Source organism: Protopterus annectens, chromosome 13.part0 (genome assembly GCF_019279795.1).
Source record: "Protopterus annectens isolate FY-2018-M chromosome 13.part0, PAN1.0, whole genome shotgun sequence".
Classification (NCBI taxonomy): Eukaryota; Metazoa; Chordata; order Ceratodontiformes; family Protopteridae; genus Protopterus; species Protopterus annectens.
This window is the reverse complement of record NC_056747.1, coordinates 1,177,605,309-1,177,618,612: the sequence shown is the minus strand read 5'-3', so window position 1 is coordinate 1,177,618,612 and position 13,304 is coordinate 1,177,605,309. Positions and strand designations below refer to the sequence as shown.

The 13,304-nt window shown below is 38.0% G+C and overlaps 1 protein-coding gene across 1 annotated transcript in view; it reads right to left on the bottom strand.

The window, feature by feature from the left end:
• Nucleotides 1–875: 875 nt before the first annotated feature.
• Nucleotides 876–13,304, bottom strand: part of MEOX1 (mesenchyme homeobox 1) — an 88,580-nt gene continuing 76,151 nt past the window's right edge. Inside the window, exon 3 of the mRNA XM_044055483.1 lies at nucleotides 876–1,772. Within this exon, the coding sequence (XP_043911418.1) occupies nucleotides 1,650–1,772 (123 nt within the window). The 3' untranslated portion in view covers nucleotides 876–1,649. The remainder of the gene's footprint in view (nucleotides 1,773–13,304) is intronic.

Genomic DNA, 13,304 nt, shown 5'->3' with positions numbered 1-13,304 from the left:
CTCATCTAAAACATCTAAATCCGCATGATGTTAGTTATAGGCTTCTGAGTGCAGATTTGATTTGGGTGTGCAGAGTTTCTTAGAGATGTTGAGATTCTCAAACAGCCATGAAAGTTCAATGTTTAAACCCGCTTCAATAATTTGAAACAACAACAACTCATTAATGAGTACAGACAGAAGGGCAGGCTTGTTAGAAAGGAACTTCTTTCACAAAATTGGGAAACGTCAGAATAAGCTTCCATCAGACAGTCTGATTCCTTGAACAGTTTTAAAATTAATGTAGATTTGTGGTTTGAAGATAAGGTTTACTGTACACTGAATTTGGGGACTAGGACTACCGATGACCTCTTATGAGGTCTTCAGCCTCACTCTAATGCTGAAATATTTAAACTTCGTAAAGGTACACTAAATAATTTTAAATTTTTTACTATCCTGTTCTGAGTACATACATAATATGACACCACATTCAATAAATGGATACATTTAGAGCAGCATTTGATGGAAGCATTTTGTGTAGAAAAAAAAATGTATGATTAACCTTAACAAACCAGCAGCTTACCTATAAATGTTTTGGGTATGAACACTAAAATATAAGTCTGTACACACTAATATTCTTAGATCTCTATACCAAATCAGATGGATGAATGATTTTACAATCTAATACATTGTATTAGTACAGAGAAATGATAAAGGTCTGCCTATCCATGCAATCTAGGTATGTACTGTTTGTAAAGGAGAATGCTATTGGGAAAAATTAGCATCCAGTTGTTAAGAAAGGACAGTCATTAATAAAAAAAAAATATATATATATATATATATATATATATATATATATATATATATATATGTGTGTGTGTGTGTGTGTGTGTGTGTGTGTGTGTGTGTGTGTGTGTATACGTGTATGTATATTTCAACTGCCCAAGTAATTGCTTATTTATTTTCCAGTAAAGGTACCCTGCATAATCTTCATATAATTGTTGCAGGGAATTTTTTAAGGTTCAACTTACACAAGTTCAATCAGATGCCTTGAACAATATTAGAAATTTCACAGTCTGACTGGCATACCAGTAAGTTAGAACAGTGAGGAAGTTATGGAAAGTATAACCATTATGCATTTTACATGTTTCATTTTAAAGAAATAATTTTAGATGCGAATGAATAAACCCCAAGAATAAAAAATAAAATGCATATATTTCATTTTGATTTCATTAAAGTCATAAGATCCACAACTTGTTTCCATTATATATAACATGTGCAATTTAAATACTTGGAAATGAAGGACTCCTTCAAAGTACTGATGAAGCAGGTGTTCATGTTTTCAGAATCTTGGTGCAAAATCATAAAGGTATCAGCAGTTCTGAAATTAATTTAGGATTCATATCTGCAGTGAGTCATTTGATCAGTCTCATGACCCATGTGAACCATCATGGTATGAGTAAATTGTCTCAAATCACAAGCTATACAAGATCACAACCTTCAGAACCAAAACCACAAACATCAAGTCTGGGTGATATAGGAAAAAGGTTCTGTCCACCATTTTCTGACTCTTGTTCAGATGGGCAGGAATGTTGTGGACAGTAGGGCCTTCTGTGGCTTCACATCTTATAAGTTTCTCCATATCTCAGAGTCCTTGTTAACATTATTTTTGTTCACTCAGATCCTGGTGAAGCAGCAGAATCACCCTCATCAGCCTCTTCCTCATGGGGTGAGACTGACTGACCCCCTTTAACACGTTTCCATTTCATTCTTCTGTTCTGAAACCACACTTTGACCTAGAAAGAAGAGAGAATGGAAAAACAAGTTAAACATAATATAAAGAACCTCTAACTTGTATATAATATAAATCATACAGAAAAGCACCATATTTCTTGTTGTCCAAATGAATTATACAACACTGTATGCATGCATTTTCTGAAGGATATGAAGTCTGAAATTCAAATGTCTGTCATGATTTAGTGAGCGCTGTTTTTAATGATTTGATAGAAAACCACAATCTTCCTGAGGAGCAGACAAAAATATGAAGCAAAAATCTGAGCATTCTGTTAAATTCTGGACAGAGGAGAGGTATAAAATAAACCACCTTACACAGTTACCAAATATGAATAAAAAAATAAAATAAAATAAATTGCATCTGTGATTGGCTCTTGCCATGCAGAGAATGAATGATACAAAATAAACAGTTAGTACAGGCAATAAAGGAAGGGAGAAACAAGGCCAGAAGAATTTATTACAAGAATTAGATCTTCATATTCAGATGCTGGGACTTGAGTATAAATGAAAGAAATGCAAATACAGATTACATAGAGTACAAATGTTGGAATCCAAGAAAAAAATGCGAAATATATTCAGCTTGTCCATAACAAAGAAAGATGGGAAAGAATAGCACTTTTTCTCTGGGTGAAAGGATCTACATCTCCAAATTTCTAAGGATACCAAAAAGAAATAGATTACTGAGTACCAAGACTATTAAAGAAAATAAAAATAACATTATCAGAAACCCAAGAGATCTCAGTTTATACTATCCAAGGAACAGAAAAACACCTTTATCTCCAAATCAACTTTGAACGTTGTTGGCAGCAAAATATTTTTCTAATATCTAGATTTGTTCAAGGCAGTTGAAGCAATCAGATTCCTCTGTGAAAAGTAACTGGTTCTAAAGACTGCCTTGTGGGTGCAGAAAGTGCCAGTAACAGATAAGCTAACACTAGACTTCTATAAATACTTTAAGAAGGAACAAGCCCCATCATTGTTACAACCATATAACAAAACCTTACTTAAGAGATATTTCCCTGAATCTTCTTTAATGGAGAATGTAGTAATAGCTCCTAAATTTGGGAAATATGAACAACTATAGGCCCACTTAATTTCTTTCTTTCTCTGCAATTAACATTTTTTGCAAAATTTCTTATACATTGACTGAATAATATCGTTCCATACCCTGCCTCATCCACAAAACAGGGCATAATTAATGGGTGCTTTGGAAGATCAGACTTCATTAACTTCTGATTAAATATTCACTGATTGGCAGAGATAAACCGCATACCCTTGAACAACATAGTCCTTGATTCAGAAATACATTTGTTATGGTTGCCTGAATAATTTATGGCAATTTCTGGAACATTCGCTTTTTCCCCAAAAAAGTATTAAAGAACTTTAACTATTGTGTTTTTTTTCTCCTAGCTACAGTAGTAACAAACAATATTCTCTTACCTAAAATCCACATCACTAGAGATTTTCATCCAGTATGTTGTCTTTTACCATTTCTATTTGTAACGTAATCATGTCTATAAGACCAAATTTAATCCATACTGAAATTATGGTTCTACCAGAAAAGCTATCATTGTCTTCTTGGTTAACAGACTGCTGTATAATCTGGGTATAACACCCTAAAACACATTCACTCCATACTCTCTGCTATAAACTAGTCCCCCCTTTATCTGCTTTATATATAAAGCTACAATCTGTTTTTTTAAGAGCTGTATGGAAACTACTTATAATAATGAATAGTGCATTACAAACAAATACTAAATATACCAATTTGGGAATAAAGACCCCTTTCAGCTCTCACATAATAATGAATGTTAATGCTGTCTTGCTGACACAAGAGTTTGAAAACTGAGTTCAGGGTTTGGAAGTTTCTTCCATTTCTAAGCGAGCTCCAGGTTATCAACAAGTTTGTACTTCCTAAAATTTTATTGATATTTAGAAAACACATTTAATATGTAAAAAAATAACTGAAGATCATACAAATCTATTTATCATAATTTCTTTAAAATGCATCAAAACCCTGAAATTAGTAGAAACAAAATAATATTTCTCCAGTTTAGAAAAGGCCCAGGTCTTCCTAGCTTATATCACTAGGACACTTCTACCTTTTTTTTGATTTCTCCAAGTCTTTTGGGTTTCATAGGTTCATAGGTAGGTAAGGCTATTGGCCCTAGGGCCTATATAAGCCTAGTCAAAAAGGTACCCTGGCTTTCACCACCCAAGAAAATTATTTTCCTGTGCCCCTGTAGAGTAGAGCCACAGAAGTGATCCCTGGGGTGACTTTCCTATTTCCCATCCAATCATCAAGATTTTTCTTGAAGAGTGCTAATGAGGAGCTTTGTTTGATATAGACAGGTAGTTTGTTCCAGAGTATGGGAATGCTCAGGGACAAGAATCAATCCCTCCAGCATGTTCTGTTTATTGTGGTGATAAGGTTTAGGTCCCTAGAGCATGTAGCTCGTAGGGATTGGGATTTCTTTAAGTGGAGCATGTCCAACAGCTCTGGGTTTGACAGCTTTGTATGTTAGGCAGAGATCGCCTCTGAGTAGGCAATATGCAATGGAGTAAAGCTGGAGTTTTTTTGAATGGTCTGCGTAGGGCATCTGTTTGAGGCCGGTAATCCTCTTTGTGAGGTATTTCTGTGGCCTTTCCAGTTGTTGTAGATGTCTTGTGAGGTACATACCAAAAGGGGCGTTGTACTCAATAATGTTTTTTTTTTCCTGGATGAGAAACCTTTTGTGATGAGGTGTGCCACGTAGAAGGATTTCCTGACTACTGTGGCAATATGATTATCAAAGGAGAGGCTACTGTCCACCTGTTTCCCAAGGTCTCTTATCATACTTTCAGTGTTAAGTAGACTACCACCTATGTGGTAGTTCATCGGTACAGAGTTTTTACCAAAGAGGATGACAATGCGTTTTTTGGCATTGAGCTTGAGGCCATGGCTTTGACACCAGGCATCTGCCTCAGCGAGGCGTTTTTGTAGGATGTCCACATCATTAGGAGTTTCAATTATGGCTCCTAATTTGCAGTCATCTGCAAACTTCATTAGCCAAAGGCCTTCTGTGTTAGCCTGTACTTCAGAGAAGTAGATACCAATCAGGAGAGGACCCAGGACTGAACCCTGTGGTACTCCACTTGTCACTGGTCTGAAGTCGGATTTGGAATCTGCTACTTTCACAGTGTGGGTTCTGTCAGTTAGCCAGTTGGCAACCCATCTTGTGACATTGGGATTTATACCTAGTTTAGTGAGTTTATCTATAATTCCAGAGTGGTGGATGGTGTCTAAAGCCTTGGTGAGATCTACAAACCCGAACTGGGTGGGGTCCAGAGTTTGGAGATTACCAATGTCTTTGTTTATAAGTTCCATGATGATACGTTCCATGGCCTTGCAGACCAGGCTTATCAGGCTAATGGGGTGGTAGTTCCTGGGGTCCGTGGTGGCTCCCTCTTTGTGGAGTGGGATAACCATCACTATGCACCATTCAGTGGGCACAAAGCCTGAGGTGAGGCTATGTTGAACATGGTACTTAGGTGGGGTGCCAGTTCATTCTGTAGTTCATGTAGAACACAGCCTGGGATGTTGTCAGGTCCCATGGATGCTGTGTTCTTGGCTTTGGAGAGTGTAGTTTTAACCTGTGCAGCCATGATTACAGGAACTTTGTATTCTTCCGGTACAGAGATGGGCCCTTTAGGGGGTGAGAGGGGGGTAAAGTTAGCACTTGAACCTATCTGCCAGGATGTTGGCAATATCAGTTGGTTCTGTATATTCAGTGCCATTGTGCTGTAACTCAGAGCAGATCTGAGTGTTGCCTTTGAGATTCTTGACATAGCTTTAGAATGCTTTGTGGTTGCATTTAGAATCAGTGGCGATTTTGTTTTCGTAATTAGCTTTGGTGGATTTTATGAGGGATCTCATCTTCTTACTGAGGCTGACCAGGGAGTTCCTCCAATAATGGGATTTTACTCTTTTTTGCAACAATTTCTTTCTCCTGTTGTAAAGTTTGTTTATGGCAGGGAACCACCAGATTGGTTTCCTTTTTTTGGAGGATAGCATCTTGGTTCTGTTAGGGATAGCATGATCCATGCACTCGTGTAAGTGCTTATAAAGTGCATTTGTGTAAGATTCAACAGTTGTACCTCTATTGTCCGTCTGCATGGATGTCATGAAGTTTGCCACTTCTGTCCTGAGAAGCGTGAAGTTGGCTTTGGAGAAATCTTTTATGGTGGTTTCCCTAATGGGGGGGTGGGGAGGTTGTGGATGTCTAGGGTGATTAGCTTGTGGTTGGATCAGACGAACAAGGACTTGACCTCTGGTGTGGAACACCAGTTGTCCATGTTGGTAATGACCAGGTTTAAGATATTGCTGCCCCTGGTGGGGGTTTGGATAAGTGGATCAGAGGCACTGGAATTTATGAATTCCAGAAAACGTTGAGCAAAAGAGTTGGTACATATGTAGTTTTCCCAGTTAATGGTGGAGTAGTTGAAATCACCCATTATTAGGCTGTTGGGTTGTACCCTAATATTTTCCAGTGTATCAAGAAATGAGGAGTGGGAATCCTGGGGCATGGTGGGGGATCTGTAGCAAGCTACAATTTGGATTGCAGTCTTGCCCAGAGTTAGTTGCACTTGGATAATCTCAGATGCACTATGCTGAGCAACTAGCCTGGAGGTGTGGATATCCTTAATGAATATGGACATGCCTCCGCCTTTAGTGTTTCGGTCCAGGTTAGGTGGCCGAAAGGTGTGGTATGAATTATAGTCTGGTAATGTAGGGGTGCTCTCTGGAGCCTTGAACCAGGTCTCTGTCACAGCACAGATGTCGATGTTCTCCATTTTAAGGAGTGCCTCGAGTGAGTGTATTTTGAGGTTTAGACTTCCAGCATTGAGTAGCATTACCGTCAGATTTTGCTTGCTTATACCTGTTATAGTGGTGAATTTGTCATTTGAACCTTGCCTAAAAAAGTCACTATAGGGGTGGCAAGAGCCTTAGCCAGTATCTGGAATCCCAAGAGCAACAGGTGCAGGCCATCTCTGGCAAAGCATCATGGTCTGTCGATCATGTCATCCCAGGCAGACAGATACTGGATTCCCTTATAATGACGCCAGAAGCTTGGCCAATTGAAGTCAATCATTTTGTCCTTGTACTGTGGTATCATTCTGGGTGATGGCAGGATGCTACTCAGGGCTAGGGTCATACCTGCCTGGGCTACAAGATGGGAGAGCTCTTCCATGTCTCTTTTCATGTAGTCCAGGGAGGTATGTCTCAGGTCATTCACACCAACATGGACAATGATAGATTCATATTTGTACTTGTTGCGGAGTGAACTGAGTGCATGCATTATGTGGCGGATCCTGGCAGCTGACAGTAACTTTCTCCCTGTTTAGCCTGATGAGTGGAACATCAGTGTGCCTGACTATAGAGTCACCTATGACTAGAGTGTTGGGTACGTTGTTATGCCTTATGAGCTGTGGTTGAGTGGCACACTGAGTTTGTGGGCTTTGTGTCATTTGGGTTGTGTTGGGGGGTGGAGGTTGCTTGCATATCTGCTTTGGAGGTCTCTGTTGCTTAAGCAGATTTTTATTGAGAGCCTCTGTGAATGTAGGTGTGTGTTTTGTGTTTCTATGCATGTGCTTTGCTGGTGTAGGTTTTAAGGGACTGTGTGATGAGTGTTGTGTAGTGCAAGTGTTTACCTTCTCTTCTTGACTGTCTAGTCCAGTCTTGGGTGAACAGAGCTTTGCTTCCAGTTTGGCTATATAAGTGCATCACTCACAGGTTGTAGTTTTGGGTGGTAGGAGGAGAGGGTTGTCTGTGTACACGAGGCAACTGCTGCATTGCCCCAAGATGCCCAGATTAATTAGGTAGACAGGAGAAAACACCGGGAGCTGACCCTTAGACATGCCTGGATAGGTGCTCATTTATTAAGTACTAAAAACTGTTTTCCTCTAGACAAGTGAGGAAAGTGGAGTGCTGCAGTAATTTGTAGCTTATTTAGTGCTTACAGTAAGTTCTGAACAAGTGCTGAGCTCAAAGAAACAGATTTGAGTGCTAAAACTAAAAAAACTGGCTAGTTGTAAGGGAAAATTTGAAGAGCAGACTTTATGGTGCCGGAAATAGTTTAACCCTAGCTAAGCGGTGATGCATAAAGTGTATTTTTTTTTAATATAACAGTAGCAAATGAGCAAACTGATTTAAACAAATTAACCAATTAAACAATAAAAAGCTAAAAACTGATCCCCATTCCAGCAGTCTTCGATCAGACACATTCTAACTGCACACTCCTGCCACTAGGGTGCAGCGGAACCTTCTCCAAAAAAGATGGCCTGGATTAGTGCTCAAGTTATACAAACAAAGCTAGATTCAGCAGGTCTGAGTCTAATCTGTGCTACAGCAAACAAGGAGTACCAGTTTCAGAAAGAAACAGTTCAAATAAGCAGGCACAATAAGCCTTTAACCAGTAACTCCCAGCTGAGAAGGGCAGAATCTACCCTCTCCTCCCACAAGAGTGCAGACCACACCTTCTTAATGTAAATTGACTGGCCCAAAGCCCAAGTGCTTAAACCAGAACTAATACAATTTTAGAATAACAGACAGTAAGCCTTCAATCAGCAACTCCCAACTTAGAAGGATGTAAGCTACCTGTCCTGTCACAACAGTGCAGACTACAAACCTTCTTAATGTAAAACAACTGGTCTGAAGCCCAAGTGCTTAAACCAAAGGCTTAACAGTTATAACAGTTGCAATTTAATCAGACTACTAACAAGCAGTTTCTAATACCATGACAGGAATGGACCCCATTCCTAAGTCAAAGTTAGATTAAAGTTTATGAAATGAATATTGTTTCAATCTCTGATGTCAGCCAAGAGTGCTCTTTGCATCACCCGCAAAGTGCCTAGTAATGACTCCTTCTGCAATTCGTACTTGGTTACATGTATTGCTAGCATATCTAAATATGACTGTAAATTCTTTTTTATAAGACCCGTTGCTCCCACTACTATTGCAACTGCCTGGGTATCTTTCTTCCACATTGCTCTTGTTTCTGCCTGCAAATCCTGATTTTATTTTATGACTTTGTGTCTGTGCGCAGGACACTAGTCACTGGGTGTGGTGACTTCAATGATCGATGTTACTTTTGTCTTCTTTTCATGGACCACTACATCCAGTTTTCTAGCATCTATCTTTTGAACTGTTGGTAATGGATGATCCCATGTGATGTAAACTTCATCATTTTCTATGATACTCTGTGGCTCATGTTTCCAGTGTTTTTCAGCCAATCTTGCCACATTATTATGCCTGTCAGTATACAGTCCTTCTGCCATTAGTATGTCACAACCAGCAACAAGGTGTGCGACTGTTTAGATTTGGTTTTACAAAACCTACATTTGTCTGTTTCTCCCACATGTTCAATGGACTTTGTAAACCAATGAGTATGCAGCCCACTATCTTGGGCCACCAGTATTAACCTTTCATCTCTTGGTTTGAATTTGCCACTGCTTAACCATTCCTGCGTTTATTCCTGATCAACATGAGGTTCTTCCAGAATGCATTTTCCACATTTCTTCCCTTCTCATCTGGTCCTTCACCTTATATTCTTTCGTTTGTTTTTTGGCACATTCAGTTGCAGCCTGATTATTATCTACGTCTGGTTTGATTTCCATTCCTGCTTGATGCTGATATGCTTCTGCTAGATTAAGTAAAGAAATCATCTTAGATTTATTCTCTTCATGTTTCAAAACTTTCACTATGTCTGGGTCTTGTGAGGTAAGTAGATATGTGTGGAGTCCCACGACTGCAGATCTATACATGTAATCAATTTCAAGGAGACCCATCCCTCCTTCAGAACAGGGAATATATAATCTTGGTATGGACTGATTTTTATAAATCATTAGGTGAGCATGAAGCATCCTTCTTGGTTTCCTATCTAATCTATCCAATACATTTGGGGGCCAGACAATCACTCCAAAACTGTAAGTTAGGACAGGAAGAGCAAATCGATTTATAGCTTGGATTTTATTCCTAGAAGTAAATGCTGTTTTCAGGATTAATTTAAGTCTTCTAAAGTATTCCTTACCAAGTTTTATTCACATTTGTTCATGTTTTATTGTTGATCCTTCATCAATTCCCAAATATTTATACACTTCATTTTGCTCAAGTTCTATCACATTCTTGTCCCAAATTGATGTTTTCTTGGTGCTGCAGTTTTCCTGCTTTAAAGGTTGCTTTTACACATTTATCAAGACCAAATGACATTCTTTTATCATCTGAAAATTTTTTGACAACTTGCAGATGTGCTTTCAGTTCCTCATCTGATGAGCTTTGCAGTTTTAAATCATTGACAAAGAGAAGATGAGAAGTCTTTACACTTTGTTTTCTATGTGTCAAATTATAGCCATGGCCTAAGCTGTTAAGTAGACAGCTTAATGGGTTAAGGGCAAGACAGAATAACAGCAGTGACAGAGAGTCATCCTGGAATACCCCCTTTGAATTTTTATCTCTGAAATGATAATTTGTCCTTTATCATGGCTTAATTGCAAAGTGGTGTACCACTGTTTCATGGTCACTGTAATGTAGTCCATAAGTGTAGGGTGTAGCTTATGCATTTTTAAACGCTCTTTAATCCATGAATGTGGGATACTATCAAATGATTTTTATAGTTAATCCATGCCATAGTTAGATTCTTCCCCTTTTTACAGTTCTTCACTATGACTTTATTTAACAACAAATGATCCTTTGTTCCATATGACTTTCTTTTATTGTCATAATTGAGTTTTCTTCTAAATGACTATAAACTCTGTCAGCATCAGTTCCAGTGTATAGTTTATACATCGTAAGAAGGCTAGTTATTGGTCTATAGTTTTTAGGGTAGCTTGCAGGTTCACTCTTAAGTATTAACATTGTTTTTCCTGTTGTTAGCCAGGTTGGTGTCTGTTCAGGGTGCGCATATAAATAGACATTTCTACTATAGGGCGTCAGTAGTATAAATGAAGACTACATCCCAGACCATCCAGCTTGTCATGGAATTAGAATTTGTCCACTTGAACTTTCTACAGAATAACTTGACTGGTTCAATCTAGGTAAGGGGCTTATGTGACCTGCATGACATTAAACAGTGGTTTGAAAATATTAAAACAAATGAATTAGGAATTGCCCAAAAGATAAGTACAAGAAGTAGTGGCATTTCTTGTGTCCTCTGGATCCAACAGTCTATTGACTTTTTCTCAGATCTTTGAGATAGCTGAGAAGATAAGCCAATGTCACTTAATGCTCTGCAAAATGTTATGACCAAGGTTAGATTACTATGGTGACAATTTTTTAGCTTTTTAATTTTTTCTAAATTATTGCAATAATTATAGAATAACTCATGCTTTAAATTCTTGTTGAATTTGATGCAGATGTACAATTTTGGAATGCATTGATTCACTATGAAGCTTAGATTTTTTTTCTAAAAAGAATTACTTGAATGAAGTACTTATAATCTAGATGACCTGAATTTCATATCTAGATGACCTGAATTTCATATCTCGGCAATTGTAAAAAAATAATAATGTAGAGTGTTTCTCATTAAATATTACCTCCTATATTGTTATTTACCTTTGCAAAAATGATTTATCAGTTCCAATACTCACAGATGGCTTAAGTCAAGAGTGTGGTCAGGAAATGACAGTTGCGGAAGCACAGCTATCAGAAGGGAAACAAAAGTGACATGATAAGGCAATGCCTTAATGTTGCACAGACATGGGGAGTTAGTGATAAACAATGATGCACAACAGGACAATTATCAAAGTTAAACAATGCAAAATTGGCCCTTAGAGCTTGCTTTCCTGATAAAGATATGTATTTTGCCATTTAGACATACTTACTAATAACCCACCTTTATGTATAGGCCAATCAACAAGTAATAGCTCATTACTGGCAACTTTCTTACTTTCATTTTGAATTGCTGGAAACACCCACCACACAGCTGGATTTATGAATTTGACAGAAGTAGTATTAAATATAAAGTATGTACTCATAATAGAATTGACAAAACATATTGAAACTAATATTGGCATATCTTCTTACACGATTTAGTTATTTCTGTTAAGAAGACCAAAGCATTCTTAAGGCAATTATGCTAGTTTGTATTGAGTGTTTGGAAATTACATTCAGTACCGCAATGACTCATTTCTTTACACAGCATTACGTTGTACAGTCCTTTGTGGATTTGTGCCACTGAGCCATAAACTGTGATTTAGGATTCTTTATGAATTTTATGATGAATACGTTTTCTTTTTTTTTATATATAGCAACAACTTTATTAGGTTGCATAATGAAAAACCTGGATTTGTAAATCTGAGGTCAGATGTCTGAAAATGGACACAGTTATGACACTACATCTACCAGGTGCTGTGAAGGACAATACTTTTGATGGTCCTCAGAATTGTGGGGGCTAGATTACATTCTGCCTCTCACATCACCATTCATCTTCAACTAAAATAGCTACAAACTTCAAATACTATGAAGAAAGTGATTTTGTATACTTTATGCAATATTAAGCTTTTGGAAAATTTAAAAAGAAATGCCTCTGCCACAATTCATGATGTATGGTCACTACATACTCCATGCTGAAAATTGGGGTGCAAGATAAATAATTAACAGTAAGCTTCACATGGTAAGAAACATTCCCACAATGCATATAGTGGCATACTCTGAATCTGGAAAAGCTGAGAAAAACATACTATAGAGCATGCCTCAGTTGTTGATTCAGGCCACACAATAAAAACATCTGTTTTGCTGGGATTAATTTGCCATTGTGTGATAATTGTATGTGAGTGTATGTGTTTGTGTGTGTGTGTTGTCTGTGAAAAATATTGATGTTTAGTTAACATCTGAAAGCAATTTTAATATTCATTTCCTATTTCTTTTATTTTCTTTTGTTTTCATTTTTTTTTTGCATTTTCCCAACAGTATATTCACTATAAGAAAGTAGAGTTCCTATAGAAATGTTGCACAAACTCAGTGAACAACAGATCAATTCCACATGGTGAGTAATCAGAGATTACAGTAGAACTTAAGGCCATGAAACAATGATACACAGATCATATCTGGTGATCCACCAATCTTATCTGGTGTTCCACGGGATCTTCTCTAGTGATCCTTTGCACTGTCTAGCTATTACTGCAATAGTATCAATTTATAGGATCAGTCTTACTGAACCAACCAAACACAGCATGCATCCCAACATAACTGAAGTTCAGCTGCCAAATGGGGAGATCACATCATGCAGTCAATGGGTAGCTGTCTGATTGTAAGGGAAAAGTACATATTAAAAATCCTGAAGTGTGGGCTGATACAATCACTAGGCAGCTGCAAACTTTAGCAAATGGGCAGACAGATGCCTGAAAGGAAGTGGGGTAGGGAAGGTGCATCTGCCTTCCTGTGCGTCTGGTGCTGGAATTTGCAGCTACAGGAACCAAAGGAAGCAAGACAAGCTGAGACTCAGTGTGTGATGAGCAGAAGGCCTTCCCATCTGTCTCCATCACACTTAGCCACTGTG